Source organism: Triticum urartu, chromosome 2A, assembly GCF_056163025.1.
Source record: "Triticum urartu cultivar PI428250 chromosome 2A, HENAU_Tu73, whole genome shotgun sequence".
Taxonomy (NCBI): Eukaryota; Viridiplantae; Streptophyta; class Magnoliopsida; order Poales; family Poaceae; genus Triticum; species Triticum urartu.
This window is the reverse complement of record NC_141874.1, coordinates 53,574,601-53,599,260: the sequence shown is the minus strand read 5'-3', so window position 1 is coordinate 53,599,260 and position 24,660 is coordinate 53,574,601. Positions and strand designations below refer to the sequence as shown.

The 24,660-nt window shown below is 46.7% G+C and overlaps 1 protein-coding gene across 1 annotated transcript; it reads right to left on the bottom strand.

The window, feature by feature from the left end:
• Nucleotides 1-365: 365 nt before the first annotated feature.
• LOC125540913 (uncharacterized) lies at nucleotides 366-2,920 on the bottom strand. The gene has a single exon (XM_048704437.2). It carries the CDS (start codon nucleotides 2,812-2,814, stop codon nucleotides 511-513), a length of 2,304 nt encoding a protein of 767 aa, XP_048560394.2. The 5' UTR covers nucleotides 2,815-2,920; the 3' UTR covers nucleotides 366-510.
• Between the last annotated feature and the right edge of the window lie 21,740 nt (nucleotides 2,921-24,660).

The window sequence follows — 24,660 nt, the reverse complement described above, 5'->3', positions numbered from 1 at the left end:
CATAATATGACAAATATATTTTATCATGTATCTAATGACATTTATCTGGTGTCAGAGTTTTCGATAGTTTTATCTACAAATTTGGTCAAAGTTGCACTATTTGCCTTCCGACAAAATTTTAGGCCTTTTTCCAGACATGCTGAGAGTAGTAAAGTAGATTTTCATGTTAGAAATGAATTAAACGGAACCCAAAATAATACATTTATCAGTTTTGCTAGAACTCATCTAGATGAGATATAATTTGGTCTCATTCACCTTTTATAGCCATTGGATGTGATGCTATAAGATGCATGTGTGCTGACGTGGGTTGTATTTGTTCTTGTTTTCAAAGTGAATGAAACCAAATTATATCTTATCTAGATGAGTTCTAGGTACTCCCTACCCATACTTTAGATTTTGATTTACTTCCGAAACTAATTAACTTACAACGATATGGTCTAAGAAGGGAAACAAAAGAAGCTTCCAAAACGAGAAAGATGCATGAACAAATTACATGATGGATTTCCCCGGTTACGGGACGCCACTACCGTCAGCTGTCCCAGGCCTGTCCGTGATGCCGGCGTGCAGGAGCAGCGCCCACACGAGCGTGACGAACTCCCCGCCACGACCCATAGCCTCGACGTGGCCCTTGACGTTCTTCGACGGTGCGACGAAGAGCACCATCTCCGACCAGAAATCCGCCAGGAACCGCCACGCCGCCGCCTCGTCCTCGGCGTACGCCTCCACCAGGCGTCTCCCAAGCTCGGCGCCGCGCTGCAGCACCTCGTCCCTGCTAGTCGCGCTCAGCTCCTTGAGCAGCCACTCGTACCTTTGCGCCGTCGAGTCGCTAGCGCCGTCGTCGTCCTTTCCCAGCGCCGCCTTCACGTCCGCCACCACTTCCTTGTACCGCTTGTCGGTCCACGCCGAGCTGTCCGGCAGCAGCCCCGGTGCAGCCGCCACCAGGTACGCGCAGTAGTACGACAAATGGCTGGCGGCTGTCATGTCAGCCGCCGCTAACGTTGGGCACGCCGCGTTCGAGTACTTGATCTCGAAGAGCCGCGCGCCGATGTGGCAAGCGAGGATATGCTCCATGGTGCTGCTGGTGCCGCTTCCGGCACCGATGGCCGGCAACGCCCAGCTGTCGACCTTGCCGCCGAGGCCTACCCGGTGCGCCGCCCCCGTGCTTCCTTTTTCCAGTCCCCCATAGCTGCTCTTCAAGGACCTGAGCACCGCGTCCTTCACGGCCTGCGAGACTTCCACTGACCTCATCAGCCCCGCGCGCCCGTACAGCTTCTCTGAGAAAAGCCCTGATCGCCGGCAGAATCGGCGGGGCTCCAGCACCGAGTTTTGCCCGAACTTGTTGCTCCAGCGCTTCGCCGGCCTGAGATGCAGCACCGTGTCCAGGGCCGCGTTGGTCCAACGTCTCAGCGTGCCACTTCTGATGTAGTGGCCGATCAAGGCCAACTTGGTCCAGTTGGAGCACACGCCAGCGATGATCTCACACGCTTCAGTGAGCACGGCGGCGAGTAGGAGGAACAAGGTGATGAAGTAGTAAGCTACCTGGTACAATTCTGGATCCTTAGCTCGGTCCACTTTAGCCCAGTCGGGACCGACAACGATCACCCTTCTGATTTGATAAAGCACTCCCACTCCAATAGCTCCGGCGATGATGAGGACCGACAGGAGATAGTTGAGGGCGGCGCACCACCCACTGAAGGAGCACAGCGGGAGCGGCGAGTAGTAGAAATCACTTGCGAACCAGAGCTCGTCCACAAGGACTCGGAACACCCGCTTGGCATCCACGCCTGCTTTGCCGTCGCCGGCCGCCGTGTCCATGCCCCTGAGCACGAAGTCAAGAGCGTTGCTGGACCCTTCCTCGGCCAGCGGGTACCCTGAGAGGCGACGCCGGAGACTCTTGAAGAGGGAGAATGAGAGACAGAGATCCCTTAGCTCCAGCTTCTTGGCGAGGAAGCCGTCGCCGTGATCGGACAGAGTCCACACCCGGTCGAGCGTGATAAGAGCGCCGAGCTTGTCCTTGTTTTTCTTGAGTGGGTCGCTTTCGCGCTTGATGCGGTACCCTTGGGGCTTTTCCTCAACGTGCTCCTTGCTCTCCCCTACAACCAGATAAGCAGGCACATGGCCATGACCATCCTCGGCGCCCTCCTCGACCAGCTGCGCCATGTAGCCGGAGACAAGCCGGGCGTTCTTGCCGACGGCGTAGGAGTTGCTCGCCATGAGGAAGGCGACCAGCTTGAGCACAACCTTGGCAAAGCCGAGCAGGAAGAAGACGACGAAAATCGCCTTTCCCTCGAACTTCAACCATTCCGCCTCAGGAATACACTCCACGATGAGCCACACCACGACGGCATACGTAGCCAGGAGCTCCACTGGGGTCCGGACCTTCTGGCCGTCGACACCGACGTCGCCCGCGGAAGGGGAGGCGGAGGCGGCGGCTGCCGAGGCCGCGGCCGTGTCGGCGTTGCCCTTGATGATGAGGATGAGGACGCTCCACAGGAGGAGCGTCCACATGGTCTGGACCTCTGGGCTGTACTTGCCGCCTTTGCAAGCCGGGTCTTCGCACTCTTTCAACAGCTTGAGCATCTTCCTCTGCCCCAGCAAGGCGTTGATGGCGGAGGAGGTGAGCGGGATGAAGGCGATGGAGGCGCTGGAGATGATGAGGCGGAGTGCTGGGTGGCGGCAGCGACGGCCATACGTGCTAAGCGCCACCACCAGAATGGCGAGCACCGCGGAGGCGACCACCTGGACCTGCACGAAATCGACCCCTACTTCTTGGACCTTCTTCACAGCAGACTGAACTATACCTATACTGCTCATGTTCACTCCTTCTTACTAGCACAAGAGGTTATCAACGGTGGTGTGTGCAAGTATGTTGATGCAGTGGAGAGTGATGGAGCGTGCCCATTTATAGGGGAGAGCGGCCGGCGAGACTGTCGTTTTGGAGCCACTGAAATGAGCTGGTGCCATCCCCTCTGCCAGCCAAGTCGGCACCAAGCCACCTCACGTATGATTTTGGAAAATAAGTAAACGGAATTGGAAATTGTGCGTAAATATTTGCTATTTTACTATGATTTGTGGCTATAAGTTGACTTCACCCGGATGATATCGTACTCTAATTCCAGTACCACAGCTGCTATGAATGTGGGCTTATTTATCATTTGGACCGATGAGATAGGCGAAACCTGCCGGTAATACTAATATAATAATCATGCACGCGCAAGAGCATAACATGTTGAAAAGTCAAAGTGTAGGTAGGGCAAGTCGGCATGAGGTTGATGGAACTGAGTTTTATTTTTGTCCCGTACACATCACACTGTCGTGTCCATAAGACCACAACTAAGCTACGCATAGTCTATTCATCTGCTGGCAGATAACCTGTACTACCTCTGATCCTTCTGGTTTACTAGTCCTCTTCATGAAAAAAAATGGTTTATTAGTTCCCTCGTATTTTGAATCATATTTTGTCATGATTGTAACTTTTAAAATAAAAGTGATATGTTGCAAAAATAATATCACTGAAAACAAATACTAATTCAACGAAATATTTTTCGATGACATGCATTAACATTTTTGCTAACCAAATATGTGGCCAAACTTTGACCCAAAATACAATAAGGACTAATAAAAAGGTAGCAAAATCATTTTTCTGTAAAAGAGGATTACCCTCGGCCTCTGCATCTGAACAATGCATGCAACCATTTTATTAGTTATTCACAAAGACCTTATAAAGTAGTACATCAGGTAGTCTGAAATCACCATCTTAGCAACAACTGTCGCTACTCCTATCCACTTGATGAAGGGGTGCCGATAGTCCGAACCTGATACCAAATAGACATCGCACCAAAGCCTAACATCTAAAGCCGGAGACCCCAACCGAGCCACATACTGGGTTTTGGGTACAAACCGGTCCGATGCACTCTCATGTGCCGTCGCCCCCGTCTTCCACCAATCCATCTTCAGAGCAGAAACTAAAGCACCGACCTGGCCATGCCTCTGTATCATCGACGGCACCATGACGCCAGACAGCGTCCTCCTCCTGCGCGAATCTATCTCCGTGCATCGGACGCCGAGTCTCCACTACGACATGCCGCCAAGATCCGCCGCCATCAATGAGTAAGATGAAGCATCGCTCCACCAAAGAAGCCGTCCATTGGTCCCTCGAGCATGTGTACACCTCCAAGAATGGCGCCCTCAAGGGGGAAACGACATCAGAGCGCCACTGTCATCTGATCTACTAATCTAGGGTTTCCCCGGGAGGTAGAGGATAGAGGTCTAGAGCTTTTCCACGGCGATGCCTTCAAGAAGGTAATGACATAAAAGAGCGCCGCCATCACCGGTCTTCGCAACAAGCGGAGAACGAGGTTTTCACCCGGATCCGCTCGATGAACCTCCATATCGCATCGTGCGCACGGACCACCACCGATCTCTCGCACACCACAGAGACATGGGACGAAACCCTAGTGCCTCCGGAACTCTACTCTAGATGATGGTGGTATGAGCTTGTATGACGAGTGGATCAGCTGAGAGCGCGGACGTCAGAGTTGAAGAGGGCACCTCTAGTATGGTGTCGTAGTGGTGTGAGGTGGTGGTGTGTGTGGGCTGGAGCCATGACGCCGAATTAAGGGCTGGAGCCATGACGCCGAATTAAACTTTATGAGTGGACGAATTCAAACTTTATGAGTGGATTTGGGCTTCCTTGTTGCGGCCAAGGTCGACAACCAAGCGTGGGAAGCTTGGAGGCCAACACAGTGGTTCTGGAGATGGTCATGGAGGTGACATTTCGAGAGCAGGGTGGCAGGACCCTTACACAATTGTGGATCTATGCTGGCATGCTTGTATTAGCACATGAAAGCCATAACAACGACTCTGTGATGTGGTGGCTTTGGTTCAATGTTTATCGTCATGTGAGTAGCGGGCGCTAGATAGTCTTTGTCCAACCGATCTTCTGGTGGTGGCGTAAGATGGTGTGATGGTTGATGAAGTCCTGATGCGAGACGTGGCGAGTTGTCTACTTGTCTTTGCACTTATCAAACAATGGCATTGGTTGTGGATTTTAGGGAAAAGATCTTGCATGTCTTATATTGTTCTAGAATCCTGGGGCAGCATTTCCTTCAACAAGCTATGCCTTGGAGTGACGGATCCTTGATAATTTGGGTCAAAATCTAGGTCCATCTTGGTGGATTGAATGACGGGTGTATCCAACACCGCTCATTTCTTAGCAGTGTTCTCATGGATATGTGAGTGACCCCAGACCCCCTGGTTGGCACATGAGTTGATGTTAGTAGGCATTACTGGTAGGGGGTCAAGGCCTCCAGGCTCATTGTGGTGTGGTTGCTTATCCTTTTTCGACAGAGTTGGAGAGGAACAAACCAAGTTCTCTTTGGCTCTCTCTCTCTCTCTCTCTCTCTATCTGTGTGTGTGTGCAGAACCCGTAGTTTGTTGTGCTCAATGTTTAAGTGTTCATGTCTTGTCACAGCGATCCCCGACCTATTTTTTTCTTGGCAACATGTTTGTGGAGTCGTTTCCCCCTAGTTTTTTCTACTTGACTGAGTTATAAGTTTTCATGATTCATTCCACTTGTAAAATGAATCAGTTATGTTATATTTGTGGAATCGCATGAACCATTGACTTTTTTATGAGGTCCATTAACAAAATCCAGCATTGCTAATGCATGTGTTCTCGTTTTTTTAACCTTGTACAGTAGAACAATAGTTCTTCCGTAATATATTAATAAAAAAATTACAAAGCCCATACAAGTACATGTCATTCAGCAATACCCTCTCTCTCAAACATGATCAACTAAATTACAATTTGTTCTCTAACAAGCATGTGTTCTCGTTATATGACCAAGCCAACTATTTACTATGAACAAAGAATCAACTAAAACCAATGGATCCCACAAACCCATCAAACATGCAAAGTTCCTCCTATGAAAATTTTCTCATCTTCATTAAGTTTTGGTAGATTAATAGCAATTGCGGTATAAACACGCTTTAATTTCTAAATACCGAAGTTTTGCATAGGCTAGATCCACAAACTTGTGTGGCCCCACCTACTCACTCGGCATTGTCAATATATACAGAGTTGTTCGACTATGCACCTATTTAGTTGAAGAAAACATATCATTTATGAAAAATCATGATGTGAATGCATGGTTGAAATTTAAAATATCAAAAGGTTTAGGGAAGTTACCCTCTACAACTACAAGTACATGTTGGGGAACGTTGCAGAAAACAAAAATTTTCCTACGGTTTCACCAAGATCCATCTATGAGTTCATCTAGGAACGAGTGATCGGATGCATCTACATACCTTTGTAGATCGCGAGCGGAAGCGTTCAAAGAACGGGGATGAGGTAGTCGTACACGACGTGATCCAAATCACCGGAGATCCTAGCGCCGAACGGACGGCACCTCCGCGTTCAACACACGTACGGTCAGCGTAACGTCTCCTTCTTCTTGATCCAGCAAGGGGGAAGGAGAGGTTGAGGAAGATGGCTCCAGCAGCAGCACGACGGCGTGGTGGTGATGGAGCTGCAGTACTCCGGCAGGGCTTCGCTAAGCTCTATGGAGGAGGAGGAGGTGTTGGAGAGGGAGAGGGAGGCACCAAAGGCCAAGGTATGAAGTCCTCCATCTCCCCACTATATATAGGAGGCCTAGGGGGGGCGCCGGCCCTAGGAGATCCAATCTCCTAGGGGGGCGGCGACCAAGGGAGGATTCCCTCCCCCCCAAGCCACCTAGGGGGTGCCTTCCCCTTGTGGGACTCTTCCCCTTTGAAACCCTAGGCGCATGGGCCTCTTGGGGCTGGTGCCCTTGGCCCATGTAGGCCAAGGCGCACCCCCTACAGCCCATGTGGCCCCCCGGGGCGGGTGGCCCCACCCGGTGGACCCCCGGGACCCTTCCGGTGGTCCCGGTACAATACTGGTGACCCCGAAACTTGTCCCGATGGCCGAAATAGCACTTCCTATATATAATTCTTTACCTCCGGACCATTCCGGAACTCCTCGTGACGTCCGGGATCTCATCCAGGACTCCGAACAACATTCAGGTTACTGCATATACATATCCCTACAACCCTAGCGTCACCGAACCTTAAGTGTGTAGACCCTACGGGTTCGGGAGACAAGCAGACATGACCGAGATGACTCTTCAGTCAATAACCAACAGCGGGATCTGGATACCCAAGTTGGCTCCCACATGCTCCACGATGATCTCATCGGATGAACCATGATGTCGAGGATTCAAGCAACCCCTTATACAATTCCCTTTGTCAATCGGTATTTTACTTGCCCGAGATTCGATCGTCGGTATCCCAATACCTCGTTCAATCTCGTTACCGGCAAGTCACTTTACTCGTACCGTAATGCATGATCCCGTGACCAGACACTTGGTCACTTTGAGCTCATAATGATGATGCATTACCGAGTGGGCCCAGTGATACCTCTCCGTCATACGGAGTGACAAATCCCAGTCTTGATCCGTGTCAACCCAACAGACACTTTCGAAGATACCCGTAGTATACCTTTATTGTCACCCAGTTACGTTGTGACGTTTGGTACACCCAAAGCACTCCTACGGTATTCGGGAGTTACACGATCTCATGGTCTAGGGAAAGGATACTTGACATTGGAAAAACTCTAGCAAACGAACTATACGATCTTTATGCTATGTTTAGGATTGGGTCTTGTCCATCACATCATTCTCCTAATGTTGTGATCTCGTTATCAATGACATCCAATGTCCATAGTCAGGAAACCATGACTATCTGTTGATCAACGAGCTAGTCAACTAGAGGCTTACTAGGGACATGTTGGTGTCTGTTATTCACACATGTATTACGATTTCCGGATAACACAATTATAGCATGACTAAAGACAATTATCATGAACAAGGAAATATAATAATAATGCTTTTATTATTGCCTCTAGGGCATATTTCCAACAGTCTCCCACTTGCACTAGAGTCAATAATCTAGTTACATTGTGATGAATCGAACACCCATGGAATTCTGGTGTTGATCATGTTTTGCTCCAGGGAGAGGTTTAGTCAACGGATCTGCTACATTCAGGTCCGTATGTACTTTACAAATATCTATGTCTCCATCTTAAACATTTTCACGAATGGAGTTGAAGCGACGCTTGATGTGCCTTGTCTTCTTGTGAAACCTGGGCTCCTTGGCAAGTGCAATAGCTCCAGTGTTGTCATAGAAGAGTTTGATTGGCCCCGACGCATTGGGTATGACTCCTACGTCGGTGATGAACTCCTTCACCCAAATTGCTTCATGTGCTGCCTCCGAGGCTGCCATGTACTCCGCTTCACATGTAGATCCCGTCACGACGCTCTGCTTGCAACTGCACCAGCTCACTGCCCCACCATTCAAAATATACACGTATCCGGTTTGTGACTTAGAGTCATCCAGATCTGTGTCGAAGCTAGCGTCGACGTAACCATTTACGACGAGCTCTTCGTCACCTCCATAAACGAGAAACATTTCCTTAGTCCTTTTCAGGTACTTCAGGATATTCTTGACCGCTGTCCAGTGTTCCTTGCCGGGATTACTTTGGTACCTTCCTACCAAACTTACGGCAAGGTTTACATCAGGTCTGGTACACAGCATGGCATACATAATAGAACCTATGGCTGAGGCATAGGGGATGACACTCATCTCTTCTATATCTTCTGCCGTGGTCGGACATTGAGCTGAGCTCAATTTCACACCTTGTAACACAGGTAAGAACCCCTTCTTAGACTGATTCATATTGAACTTCTTCAATATCTTATCAAGGTATGTGCTTTGTGAAAGACCTATGAGGCGTCTCGATCTATCTCTATAGATTTTGATGCCTAATATATAAGCAGCTTCTCCAAGGTCCTTCATTGAAAAACTCTTATTCAAGTAGGCCTTGATGCTGTCCAAGAGTTCTATATCATTTCCCATCAAAAGTATGTCATCCACATATAGTATGAGAAATGCTACAGAGCTCCCACTCACTTTCTTGTAAACGCAGGCTTCTCCATAAGTCTGCGTAAACCCAAACGCTTTGATCATCTCATCAAAGCGAATGTTCCAACTCCAAGATGCTTGCACCAGCCCATAAATCGAGCGTTGGAGCTTGCACACTTTGTCAGCATTCTTAGGATCGACAAAACCTTCCGGCTGCATCATATACAATTCTTCCTTAAGGAAACCATTAAGGAATGCCGTTTTGACGTCCATTTGCCATATTTCATAATCATAGAATGCGGCAATTGCTAACATGATTCGGACGGACTTTAGCTTCGCTCTCGGTGAGAAAGTCTCATAGTAGTCAACCCCTTGAACTTGTCGATAACCCTTAGCGACAAGCCGAGCTTTATAGATGGTCACATTACCATCCACATCTGTCTTCTTCTTAAAGATACATTTATTTTCTATGGCTCGCCGCTCAACAGGCAAGTCAGTCAAAGTCCATACTTCGTTTTCATACATGGATCCTATCTCAGATTTCATGGCTTCTAGCCATTTGTCGGAATCCGGGCCCGCCGTCGCTTCTTCATAGTTCGAAGGTTCACCGTTGTCTAACAACGTGATTTCCAAGACAGGGTTGCCGTACCACTCTGGTGCGGAACGTATCCTTGTGGACCTTCGAATTTCAGTAGGATCTTGATCAGAAGTATCTTGATCATCATCATTAACTTCCTCTCTAGTCGGTGCAGGCACCTCAGGAACATTGTCTTGAGTTGCGTCATTTTCCGGTTCAAGAGGTAATACTTCATCAAGTTCTACTTTCCTCCCACTTACTTCTTTCGAGAGAAACTCTTTCTCTAGAAAGGATCCATTCTTGGCAACAAAGATCTTGCCTTCGGATCTGAGGTAGAAGGTATACCCAATAGTTTCTTTAGGGTATCCTATGAAGACGCATTTTTCCGACTTGGGTTCGAGCTTTTCAGGTTGAAGTTTCTTGACATAAGCATCGCATCCCTAAACTTTTAGAAACGACAGCTTAGGTTTCTTCCCAAACCATAATTCATACGGTGTTGTCTCAACGGATTTTGACGGAGCCCTATTTAAAGTGAATGCGGCAGTCTCTAAAGTATAGCCCCAAAAAGATAGTGGTAAATCGGTAAGAGACATCATAGATCGCACCATATCTAATAGAGTGTGATTACGACGTTCGGACACACCATTACGCTGAGGTGTTCCAGGCGGCGTCAATTGTGAAACTATTCCCCATTTTCTTAAGTGTGTGCCAAATTCATGACTCAAGTATTCTCCTCCACGATCTGATCGCAAAAACTTGATTTTTCTGTCACGTTGATTCTCAACCTCACTCTAAAATTCCTTGAACTTTTCAAAGGTCTCAGACTTGTGTTTCATTAAGTAAACATACCCATATCTACTCAAGTCATCAGTGAGGGTGAGAACATAACGATAGCCACCGCGAGCCTCAACACTCATTGGACCGCACACATCCGTATGTATGATTTCCAATAAGTTGGTTGCTCGCTCCATTGTTCCTGAGAACGGAGTCTTGCTCATTTTACCCATGAGGCATGGTTCGCACGTGTCAAATGATTCATAATCAAGAGACTCTAAAAGTCCATCTGCATGGAGCTTCTTCATGCGTTTGACACCTATGTGACCAAGGCGGCAGTGCCACAAGTATGTGGGACTATCATTATCAACCTTACATCTTTTGGTTTTCACACTATGAACATGTGTAGTATTACGCTCGAGAAAGAATAAACCATTCACCATCGGAGCATGACCATAAAACATATCTCTCATATAAATAGAACAACCATTATTCTCGGATTTAAATGAGTAGCCATCTCGAATTAAACGAGATCCCGATACAATGTTCATGCTCAAAGCTGGCACTAAATAACAATTATTGAGGTTTAAAACTAATCCCGTAGGTAAATGTAGAGGTAGCGTGCCGACGGCGATCACATTGACCTTGAAACCATTCCCGACGCGCATCGTCACCACGTCTTTCGCCAGTTTCCGCGTATTCCGCAGCTCCTGCTTTGAGTTACAAATGTGAGCAACTGCACCGGTATCAAATACCCAGGAGCTACTACGAGTACTGGTAAGGTACACATCAATTACATGTATATCACATACACCTTTTGTTTTGCCGGCCTTCTTGTCTGCTAAGTATTTGGGGCAGTTCCGCTTCCAGTGACCACTTCCCTTGCAATAAAAGCACTCAGTCTCGGGCTTGGGTCCATTCTTTGGCTTCTTCCCGGCAACTTGCTTACCGGGCGCGGCAACTCCCTTGCCGTCCTTCTTGAAGTTCTTTTTACCCTTGCCCTTCTTGAACTTAGTGGTTTTATTGACCATCAACACTTGATGTTCCTTCTTGACTTCTACCTCTGCTGATTTCAGCATTGCAAATACCTCAGGAATGGTCTTTTCCATCCCCTGCATATTGAAGTTCATCACAAAGCTTTTGCAGCTTGGTGGAAGCGACTGGAGGATTCTGTCAATGACCGCATCATCCGGGAGATTAACTCCCAGCTGAGTCAAGCGGTTATGTAACCCAGACATAGTGAGTATGCGCTCACTGACAGAACTATTTTCCTCCATCTTACAGCTGAAGAATTTGTCAGAGACTTCATATCTCTCGATCCGGGCATGAGCTTGGAAAACCATTTTCAGCTCTTCGAACATCTCATATGCTCCATGTCTCTCAAAACGCTTTTGGAGCCCCGGCTCTAAACTGTAAAGCATGCCGCACTGAACGAGGGAGTAGTCATCAGCACGTGTCTGCCAAGCGTTCATAACGTCTTGGTTCTGTGGGACAGGCGGGTCACCTAGCGGTGCTTGTAGGACATAATCTTTCTTGGTAGCTATGAGGATGATCCTCAGGTTCCGGACCCAGTCCGTATAGTTGCTGCCATCGTCTTTCAGCTTGGTTTTCTCTAGGAACGCGTTGAAGTTGAGGACTACGTTGGCCATTTGATCTACAAGACATATTGTAAAGATTTTAGACTAAGTTCATGATAATTAAGTTCATCTAATCAAATTATTCAATGAACTCCCACTTAGATAGACATCCCTCTTCTAGTCATCTAAGTATAACACGATCCGAGTCAACTAGGCCGTGTCCGATCATCACGTGAGACGGACTAGTTAACCTCGGTGAACATCTTCATGTTGATCGTATCTTCTATACGACTCATGCTCGACCTTTCGGTCTTCTGTGTTCCGAGGCCATGTCTGTACATGCTAGGCTCGTCAAGTCAACCTAAGTGTTTGCATGTGTAAATCTGTCTTACACCCGTTGTATGTGAACGTTGGAATCTATCACACCGATCATCACGTGGTGCTTCGAAACAACGAACTGTCGCAACGGTGCACAGTTAGGGGAACACTTTCTTGAAATTATTATGAGGGATCATCTTATTTACTACCGTCATTCTAAGTAAACAAGATGCAAAACATGATAAACATTACATGCAATCAAATAATAATAGTGACATGATATGGCCATTATCACATAGCTCCTTTGATCTCCATCTTGGGGCTCCATGATCATCTTGTCACCGGCTTGACACCATGATCTCCATCATCATGATCTCCATCATCGTGTCTCCATGAAGTTGCTCGCCAACTATTACTTCTACTACTATGGCTAACGCGTTTAGCAATAAAGTAAAGTAATTTACATGGCGTTTCTCAATGACACGCAGGTCATACAAAAAATAAACACAACTCCTATGGCTCCTGCCGGTTGTCATACTCATCGACATGCAAGTCGTGATTCCTATTACAATAGCATGAACATCTCATACATCACATATATGTCATTCATCATTCATCACAACTTTGGCCATATCATATCACAAACCACTTGCTGCAAAAATAAGTTAGACGTCCTCTAATTGTTGTTGCAAGTTTTACGTGGCTGAAATAGGGTTCTAGCAAGAACGTTTTCTTACCTACGTGAAAGACACAACGTGATTTGTCAACTTCTATTTACCCTTCATAAGGACCCTGTTCATCGAATCCGCTCCAACTAAAGTAGGAGAGACAGACACCCACCAGCCACCTTATGCAACTAGTGCATGTTAGTCGGTGGAACCGGTCTCACGTAAGCGTACGTGTAAGGTTGGTCCGGGCCGCTTCATCCCACAATACCGTTGAAGCAAGATAAGACTAGTAGCGGCAAGAAAGTTGACAACATCTACGCCCACAACAAATTGTGTTCTACTCGCGCAAGAAGAACTACGCATTGACCTAGCTCATGATGCCACTGTTGGGGAACGTTGCAGAAAACAAAAATTTTCCTACGGTTTCACCAAGATCCATCTATGAGTTCATCTAGAAACGAGTGATCGGATGCATCTACATACCTTTGTAGATCGCGAGCGGAAGCGTTCAAAGAACGGGATGAGGTAGTCGTACACGACGTGATCCAAATCACCGGAGATCCTAGCGCCGAACGGACGGCACCTCCGCGTTCAACACACGTACGGTCAGCGTAACGTCTCCTTATTCTTGATCCAGCAATGGGGAAGGAGAGGTTGAGGAAGATGGCTCCAGCAGCAGCACGACGGCGTGGTGGTGATGGAGCTGCAGTACTCCGGCAGGGCTTCGCTAAGCTCTATGGAGGAGGAGGAGGTGTTGGAGAGGGAGAGGGAGGCACCAAAGGCCAAGGTATGAAGTCCTCCATCTCCCCACTATATATAGGAGGCCTAGGGGGTGCCGGCCCTAGGAGATCCAATCTCCTAGGGGGCGGCGGCCAAGGGAGGATTCCCTCCCCCCCAAGGCACCTAGGGGGTGCCTTCCCCTTGTGGGACTCTTCCCCTTTGAAACCCTAGGCGCATGGGCCTCTTGGGGCTGGTGCCCTTGGCCCATGTAGGCCAAGGCACACCCCCTACAGCCCATGTGGCCCCCCGGGGCGGGTGGCCCCACCCGGTGGACCCCCGGGACCCTTCCGGTGGTCCCGGTACAATACCGGTGACCCCGAAACTTGTCCCGATGGCCGAAATAGCACTTCCTATATATAATTCTTTACCTCCGGACCATTCCGGAACTCCTTGTGACGTCCGGGGTGTCATCCGGGACTCAGAACAACATTCGGGTTACTGCATATACATATCCCTACAACCCTTGCATCACCGAACCTTAAGTGTGTAGACCCTACGGGTTTGGGAGACAAGCAGACCTGACCGAGACGACTCTTCGGTCAATAACCAACAGCGGGATCTGGATACCCATGTTGGCTCCCACATGCTCCACGATGATCTCATCGGATGAACCACGATGTCGAGGATTCAAGCAACCCCGTATACAATTCCCTTTGTCAATCGGTATTTTACTTGCCCGAGATTCGATCGTCGGTATCCCAATACCTCGTTCAATCTCGTTACCGGCAAGTCACTTTACTCGTACCGTAATGCATGATCCCGTGACCAGACACTTGGTCACTTTGAGCTCATAATGATGATGCATTACCGAGTGGGCCCAGTGATACCTCTCCGTCATACGGAGTGACAAATCCCAGTCTTGATCCGTGTCAACCCAACAGACACTTTCGGAGATACCCGTAGTATACCTTTATTGTCACCCAGTTACGTTGTGACGTTTGGTACACCCAAAGCACTCCTACGGTATCCGGGAGTTACACGATCTCATGGTCTAAGGAAAGGATACTTGACATTGGAAAAACTCTAGCAAACGAACTATACGATCTTTATGCTATGTTTAGGATTGGGTCTTGTCCATCACATCATTCTCCTAATGATGTGATCTCGTTATCAATGACATCCAATGTCCATAGTCAGGAAACCATGACTATCTGTTGATCAACGAGCTAGTCAACTAGAGGCTTACTAGGAACATGTTGGTGTCTGTTATTCACACATGTATTACGATTTCCGGATAACACAATTATAACATGAATAAAGACAATTATCATGAACAAGGAAATATAATAATAATGCCTTTATTATTGCCTCTAGGGCATATTTCCAACAGTACAATGTAGCTTATGTGGTCAATGAAGAGGCACAAAGCAGATCCTCTGCGCTTGAGCAAAATTCAATTGACTTTCAGGGGAAAACAATATAGTGAGTTCGGGGTTGACATTACCAAACCCTTACAAAAGTCTCCCTACAAGTCTGAGACCCAATTGGACGTTCATGGCCGGCCGACAACCTCTAAGTAGCTCCTTTGCATAAATAACCGATTTGGAGTAAACTTTTCAAGTGAGCGTGAGATTGGAATTCTGATCAATGAAGTTGTACGAAATAAACTAATTACTTTTTTTATTTGTGAGAAAACTAATTACATCTTTGACAACTGACTCCCCAAACAAATATAACGGAATTGGAACGTTTGAGGATCAAATGTAATCTTCTATTAGAATAGGATTTGAAATGCTTTAACAATTAAAAGTACTCTCTGCAACATTTAATGCTACATCAAGTTGTTTTTTCAAACTATAAACCACACGGTGTTGGCACTACGCCAATCTCGTGCATGCTCTAATGTGGCTTCCTAGTATAAGCGTCGCTCACTCACTATTGGCCATTGCACTGTCCATGGATAAGAACACAATTATATGTGGTACCCTCGAGGAAGATAAACCCATGGGGGGATGCATCACTTGAACAGATGGGACGATGCTTTCACGCGTGCTGGTGAAGCCTTTTGTAATCGGAGGTTGACTGAACTGGCGAATAGAGCTTCAAGCACTGGAATCAAACTGACCTGCCAAGCAAGAGACGTCTCTGCCTGCCAACTTGCACCAAAGCTTTGTTTAATTTATGCTCCTACTTGCCAGGAAGCAATCAAGCAATCCGGAGGTATGTGCGTGCATGCTGAAACGATTATCCTTCCTCCGTTCCTAAATATTTGTCTTTGTAGAGATTTCAAATGGACTATCACATATGAATGTATATAGACATATTTAGAATATAGATTCACTCATTTTGCTCCATATGTAGTCACTTGTTGAAATCTCTAGAAAAACAAATATTTAGAAACGAAGAGAGTATATCTTTTGGGGATGAAAATTTTCACGGCCGGTAAAATATGGTTATGTTTGAAGTTTGAACGGCCGAGATTGCACAACTAAACAGTCACTTGGCCCCTGGATGTTTACATGTATTTGGTAGTTTAGGATTTGTAACCCGCCTCATACCTTATCTCTAGGAGAGGTTTCTTGCCCTTCAAGTTTGTACTTTCATATATACTCGCATGTGAGGCTCAATACAATATCCAATGCATTACGCCAATTCTCTCTATTCCCTTAGCCTAACCGATCCAAACCTTAGCCGTCGCAGCCGCTTCCACTCTGCGCCGCCCCCGGGGCGGTCGGTCTCCATGATCGCCATCTCGTGCCGCCCGTATCTAGGGTTCGTTTGCCGATCCAGTTAATCGGCTGCCCTAAAGAGTCTTTTTCCCGATCCTTTGATCTGGATTTTCTTTCTGCCGGTCGTCTTGATCGGCGTTTTGTTGTTGGTTTTTGATCTACAGATCGCTTTGCGTCGCCCGCCACCACCGTCGACCCCCGCGCCTCTACTCCGACACTGGTGCGACCACCCGGCCTCTTCTCCGACTCGGTGGCCTTGCATGACGCGGCGGCCCGTCACGGCCGTCATCCGCGCGTCTGCCCGCCATCGCCGCCCTGCTCCGAACGGGACTCGTCCATCACCTCCCACCTCCGCTGTGTATGTATGGCCGCCTTTGCATGGCGCCGTGTTTGCCGTGACGCTCCTATTGTTAGCAACACCACCGCTACGACTGCGGGGGGTGTTTACATGTATTTGGTAGTTTAGGATCTGTAATATGTCTCCTACCTTATCTTTAGAAGAGACTTCTTGCCTTCAAGTCTATACTCTTATATATACTCGTATGTGAGGCTCAATACAATACAACATCCAACGCATTACGCCAATCCTCTCTATTCTCCTTTTACAGTGCAAATATAATACTCACGTTCTGGACCATCACGACCAGTGAACCGTCGCCGAACCCGTAAAAAAAAAGGTCGCTTATCTCGCTGGACTAGTTAAACTGATGTTACACACCCATCAACATCTCCCATAACCTCCATTGGACAAGCAATTAAGCATTCAGGCTCGGTTTTCGATAACCCTGCTTTTGGCTCAAGTGGTGTCATATGCATTGCATATGGGCTTAGGGCAGCTGTCCCTGCCAAGCAAGAGACGTCTATCCCTGCCAAGTTGCACCAAAGCCTTGTTTACTTATGCTCCTACTCCCTCCGTTCCGAATTACTTGTCTTAGATTTGTCTAGATACAGAGATATCTAGCACTAAAATGAGTCTAGATACATCCGTATCTAGACAAATTCAAAATAAGTAATTCAAAACGGAGGGAGTACTAGCCAGGAAGCAATCAAGCAACCGGGCCGTACGTACGTGTACTCTGCAACGATTATCTTTTGGAGATAAAAATTTGCACGGGCGTTAAAATATGGTTCAGTTTGAGTTTGAACGGCGGGTTGCACTACTAAACAGTCACTTGGCCCTGTCGAAATAGAATACTCACGTTCTGGACCATCACAGCCAGTCAACTGTCGCTTAGCTCGCTCAACAAGTTAAACTGATGATACACACCCATCCACATCTCCCAAAACCTCTGTTTCCACTGGATAAGCAATTAAGCATTCAGGCTCGGTTTTCCATGGTAACCCTTCTTTTCGCTCAAGTGGTGTCACATATGCATTGCATATGGGCCTAGGGCAGTTGTTTGGGAAATTTTGACCCTTCAAATGCAAAAGTGCGTCCATTCAGTGTCTAGGCGTGTCTGTTCTAAGCCATATTTGCGTGTGCAGTCATACTTCATTTTCCCTATTGTATGTCGGGTCATATGCATTTCATTGGTAGGGATGAAACGGAGAAAGAAAAGAAAGAACAAGAAAAGAGAAAAGGTGATCCAGGGTGGGCCAAATTCTAAATGGCGCATTGTCCGAATGCATTAGGACATCCTCTCCATACATGGTCTGGATGTGAGGGTGTGCGGACTGCCGAGACATATGAAGACAAAGTGGTGTTCTAGTTGAATCATCTTTTTTTTTCTTTCTTTTGTACGGACAATGACCAGATTGTGACTGTCCACCCAAACGTTCAAGGATGATTATATATATAGGAAAATGGGTTAGTACTCCTAGGAGTATGTACTCCCACCTCCATGCACCATCCCATCTTATCCAGACTATTTCATGCTTCTAATAATTAAATTGAATTATGTATGGATAATCACGTGGTAGTTCAAAATCGCTTAAACAGAATCCTTGTTTTTAGGGATAAACAAAACGACACTCCCACTTGCGTGAAAAACCCCATCGTCATTTGTTACATCCCAAACGCCGTACGGCTCTCGTCAAGCTCCGCCGCCGCCAGCGTCGACGACTGCGAATGATGGTGACAATCGTCGTCCCCGTATATACCCAGCAGGTCTCCGGCATCTAGATCAAGCACTCTCCTTCGGCGCTACTCCACCTGGTAGAATTGGCCAGATCTCAAACCGGGTACGCTGCACTTACGTCCAAGTATCACCATTGTTTTTCCCGTACAGGTAATTAGTGGACGGGAGGTAATTGGAGGAAGGGTATGGAACTATCAAGTTGTGTTCAGGTATATTTACAAGATGATGTAGGTGCGTCAAGCTTTCTTACTGTATTTTTTCTCCAGTTGCTTGTTGTAGGTCACAATAATGAAGTCAGCGGGGCTTCTCAACGAGGAAGAGGAGATGAGGCCAGCCGGCGGCTCAACAAGACGGCTCGACCATGCATGCATGCATGCATGCAGATGTGATGCGTCGCGATGGCTCGACTATGTAGACTAATGCATCCGGCGACGGGTTGACAACGTTTTCCGTGACAACAGACAACTCCATCGTAGTTAGCGTTTTGGTCGCTCATAGTCAAGTTACTTCATCCATGGTGTGGCCATAGATCCAATTGGACATGGATGTGGCATAGTCGAGCTTTTTCTTTGCACTAGTCTTCTGCGGACCCAACATGCGCGAACGTGTTGTCAGGGTGCAGAATATGTAAATCAATCTGCATCCAACTATCCAACATGTATATACTTTCTTATGGATAGCACGTACTTCTTTTTGGGTAGCTTATATACTCCTTTGATCTGTACAAGATATACTTCATGCCAAAAATTTCAAGTATAAAGTCCATAAGGTAACAAGTACGTACATACTCTTAATGTACGTCAATAATGCCTCTTTCACATAATAAATAATGTTCGTTGCAAAAAAAAACATACTAAATAATGATGCCTCATTTTTGGATGCTTGGCACATACCACTTAAATAAAAAAGTATATGCGAAGAAAATGCAGTATATACTACCTATGAAAAATCAGTACATACATACCCATTCATTAAAGATGTACATACTAATTTGGATGTTTAATATATACCACCCAAAACTCAGTATATACTACTTTAAAAAATAGGTGGTATTATATACCTCACATAGAACATTTTAAAATATAGTACATACCCCTTTAAAGAGAAGTATATCTCATTTGAGAAAAGAACCATATACTCCTTCCCAACAATCAGTTATCATCTTTGCAAAGGAAAAAAAATCAGATATCAATATATACTGATCAATATTGCATGTTTCATATGAAGGATACTCCACCATAAACATACGGTAGTATATACTATGAGAATAGTAGTATATACTCCATTCAAAAAACAGATATGTATATACTCCTTTGAAACAATCAGTAAGTATGTAGACGTTTTTACATAACCCCATGTCCAGATGCCAATAAATAATTAATTCAAACTTGAATTGCATGGTTCAGTCTAATCTCTTGTTAGCTACGCATGCATGGGGGAGTTCTGGCGGGCTGGTTGTTAGATCTGTTCGGCCACCATTTAAGGAATTGGGTATAATAAAAAAAACTAATGGTGGGAGTACATACCCCTGGGAGTATAAAAGAGGAGTATAAAAGAGGAGTATATATATTTATACTCCCTGGCGTATATAACTTGCTAGCCATTTTCTACTTGCCTGGCCAATGGCACCAACATCTCCCCTTGTTCGACATCTTGTAAGTTGGCATATTTTTTTTGAAAAGGGACAAATCTATTAAAAATGATTCATCAAAAGTATAAAACATCTCAAACATATAAAAATTACATCAAGGTCTATGGACAACTGAACAACCATTGTTGCCGTCAGAACGAGACGTTATTGTTGCTTCCATACCGGAGCCGGCCAGACCTTGTCGATTGCAGCCGGAAGATCTTCGTGCATGTGCCACTAAGCATCAGTGCCCGGGCCCATAGCCGTCATCGTTGAATCAATCTGAAGAGTCTGACACCAAATCTTGCCGTTGCGTAAGCACGACGAGAAGCCCTAGTCTCGTCACCCTGAAGAGCTGGCAGGAATCTGAAGGAAATATGTCCTAGAGGCAATAATAATGTTATTATTTTATTTCCTTATATCATGATAAATGTTTATTATTCATGCTAGAATTGTATTATCCGGAAACATAATACTTGTATGAATACATACACAAACCAAACGTCACTAGTATGCCTCTACTTGACTAGCTCGTTAATCAAAAATGGTTATGTTTCCTAACTATAGACAAAGAGTTGTTATTTGATTAATGGGATCACATCATTAGGAGAATGATGTGATTGACATGACCCATTCCATTAGCTTAGCACCCGATCGTTTAGTATGTTGCTATTGCATTCTTCATGACTTATACATGTTCCTATGACTATGAGATTATGCAACTCCCATTTACCAGAGGAACACTTTGTGTGCTACCAAACGTCACAACGTAACTGGGTGATTATAAAGGAGCTCTACATGTGTCTCCAAAGGTAAATGTTGGGTTGGCGTATTTCGAGATTAGGATTTGTCACTCATTGTCGGAGAGGTATCTCTGGGCCCTCTCGGTAATACACATCACATAAGCCTTGCAAGCATTACAACTAATGAGTTAGTTGCGAGATGATGTATTACGAAACGAGTAAAGAGACTTGCCGATAACGAGATTGAACTAGGTATTGAGATACCGACGATCGAATCTCGGGCAAGTAACATACCGATGACAAAGGGAACAACGTATGTTGTTATGCGGTCTAACCGATAAAGATCTTCGTAGAATATGTAGGAGCCAATATGAGCATCCAGGTTCCGCTATTGGTTGTTGACCGGAGACGTGTCTCGGTCATGTCTACATTGTTCTCGAACCCGTAGGGTCCGCATGCTTAAGGTTTCGATAATAGTTATATTATGAGTTTATGCATTTTGATGTACCGAAGTTTGTTCGGAGTCCCGTATGTGATCACGGACATGACGAGGAGTCTCGAAATGGTCGAGACATAAAGATTGATATATTGGAAGCCTATATTTGGATATCGGAAGTGTTCCGGATGAAATCGGGATTTTACCGGAGTACCGGGAGGTTACCGGAACCCCCCGGGAGGTATATGGGCCTTAGTGGGCTTTAGTGGAAGAGAGGATAGGTGGCCAGGGCTGGGCCGCGCGCCCCTCCCCCCCTAGCCCGAATAGGACAAGGAGAGGGGGGCGGCGCCCCCCCCCTTCCTTCTCTCTCTCCTCTTCCCCCCTTCCCGAATCCTATTCCAACTAGGAAAGGGGGGAATCCTACTCCCGGTGGGAGTAGGACTCCTCCTGGCGCGCCCTCCTCCTGGCCGGCCGCACCTCCCCCCTTGTTCCTTTATATACGGGGGCAGGGGGCACCCCTAGACACACAAGTTGATCCACGTGATCATATTCTTAGCCGTGTGCGGTGCCCCCTTCCACCATAATCCTCGATAATATTGTAGCGGTGCTTAGGCGAAGCCCTGCGACGGTAGAACATCAAGATCGTCACCACGCCGTCGTGCTGACGGAACTCTTCCCCGACACTTTGCTGGATCGGAGTCCGGGGATCGTCATCGAGCTGAACGTGTGCTAGAACTCGGAGGTGTTGGAAATATGCCCTAGAGGCAATAATAAAAGTATTATTATTATATTTCTTTGTTCATGATAATTGTCTTTATTCATGCTATAACTGTATTATCCGGAAATCGTAATACACGTGTGAATACATAGACCATAATATGTCCCTAGTAAGCCTCTAGTTGACTAGCTCGTTGATCAACAGATAGTCATGGTTTCCTGGCTATGGACATTGGATGTCATTGATAACGGGATCACATCATTAGGAGAATGATGTGATGGACAAGACCCAATCCTAAGCATAGCACAAGATCGTGTAGTTCGTTTGCTAGAGCTTTTTCCATTGTCAAGTATCTTTTCCTTTGACCATGAGATCGTGTAACTCCCGGATACTGTAGGAGTGCTTTGGGTGTATCAAACGTCACAACGTAACTGGGTGACTATAAAGGTGCACTACAGGTATCTCCGAAAGTGTCTGTTGGGTTGACACGGATCGAGACTGGGATTTGTCACTCCGGATAACGGAGAGGTATCACTGGGCCCACTCGGTAATGCATCATCATAATGAGCTCAAAGTGACCAAGTGTCTGGTCACGGGATCATGCATTACGGTACGAGTAAAGTGACTTGCCGGTAACGAGACTGAACGAGGTATTGGGATACCGACGATCGAGTCTCGGGCAAGTAACATACCGATTGACAAAGGGAATTGTATACGGGGTTGTTTAATCCTCGACATCGTGGTTCATCCGATGAGATCATCGTGGAGTATGTGGGAGCCAACATGGGTATCCAGATCCCGCTGTTGGTTATTGTCCGGAGAGTCGTCTCGGTCATGTATGCATGTCTCCCGAACCCGTAGGGTCTACACACTTAAGGTTCGGTGACGCTAGGGTTGTGAAGATATGTATATGCAGTAACCCGAATGTTGTTCGGAGTCCCAGATGAGATCCCGGACATCACGAGGAGTTCCGGAAAGGTCCGGAGGTAAAGAATTATATATAGGAAGTGCTGTTTCGGCTATCGGGACAAGTTTCGGGGTCACCGGTATTGGACCGGGACCACCGGAAGGGTCCCAGGGGTCCACCGGGTGGGGCCACCTATCCCGGAGGGCCCCATGGGCTGAAGTGGGAAGGGACCCAGCCCATAGTGGGCTGGGGCGCCACCCCCTAAGGGCCCATGCGCCTAGGGTTTAGGGGAAACCCTAAAGGGGGGCGCCCCCTTGCTTGGGAGGCAAGCCCCCCACCCCTTGGCCGCCGCCCCCCTAGGAGATCCCATCTCCTAGGGCCGGCCACACCCCTTGGGCACCCCTATATATAGTTGAGGAGAGGGAGGACTTCATACCTCAGCCTTTGGTGCTTCCCTCTCCCCTGTTACATCTCTCCCTCGCAGTACACGGCGAAGCCCTGCTACTGTGACGCCCTGCATCCACCACCACGCCGTCGTGCTGCTGGATCTTCATCAACCTTTCCTCCCCCCTTGCTGTATCAAGAAAGGAGGAGACGTCATCCGCTCCGTATGTGTGTTGAACGCGGAGGTGTCGTCCGTTCGGCGCTTGATCATCGGTGATTTGGATCACGTCGTGTTCGACAACATCAACCCCGTTCTTTGAACGCTTCCGCTCGCGATCTACAAAGGTATGTAGATGCAATCTGAATACTTGTTGCTAGATGAACTCATAGATGGATCTTGGTGAAACCGTAGGAAAATTTTTGTTTTCTGCAACGTTCCCCATCAGTGGCATCATGAGCTAGGTCTATGCGTAGTTCTTCTTGCACGAGTAGAACACAATTTGTTGTGGGCGTAGATGTTGTCAACTTTCTTGCCGCTACTAGTCTTATCTTGCTTCAACGGTATTGTGGGATGAAGCGGCCCGGACCAACCTTACACGTATTCTTACGTGAGACCGGTTCCACCGACTAACATGCACTAGATGCATAAGGTGGCTGGCGGGTGTCTGTCTCTCCTACTTTAGTTGGAGCGGATTCGATGAAAAGGGTCCTTATGAAGGGTAAATAGAAGTTGACAAATCACGTTGTGGCTTTAACGTAGGTAAGAAAACGTTCTTGCTAGAACCCTAATTCAGCCACGTAAAACTTGCAACAACAATTAGAGGACGTCTAACTTGTTTTTGCAGCAAGTGGTTTGTGATATGATATGGCCAAAGCTGTGATGAATGATGAATGATCTATATGTGATGTATGAGATGTTCATGCTATTGTAATAGGAATCACGACTTGCATGTCGATGAGTATGACAACCGGCAGGAGCCATAGGAGTTGTCTTTATTTTTTATATGACCTACGTGTCATTGAGAAACGCCATGTAAATTACTTTACTTTATTGCTAAACGCGTTAGCCATAGTAGTAGAAGTAATAGTTGGCGAGCAACTTCATGGAGACACGATGATGGAGATCATGATGATGGAGATCATGATGATGGAGATCATGGTGTCAAGCCGGTGACAAGATGATCATGGAGCCCCAAGATGGAGATCAAAGGAGCTATGTGATATTGGCCATATCATGTCACGTTTATTATTTGATTGCATGCGATGTTTATCATGTTTTGCATCTTGTTTACTTAGAACGACGGTAGTAAATAAGATGATCCCTCATAACAATTTCAAGAAGTGTTCTCCCCTAACTGTGCACCGTTGCTAAAGTTCGTCGTTTCAAAGCACGTCGTGATGATCGGGTGTGATAGATCCTTACGTTCACATACAACGGGTGTAAGACAGTTTTACACATGCA

What these genes read in the sequence shown, in the direction of transcription:
- LOC125540913 (XM_048704437.2), bottom strand. Translation starts at nt 2,814, where the DNA reads ATGAGCAGTATAGGTATAGTTCAGTCTGCTGTGAAGAAGGTCCAAGAA.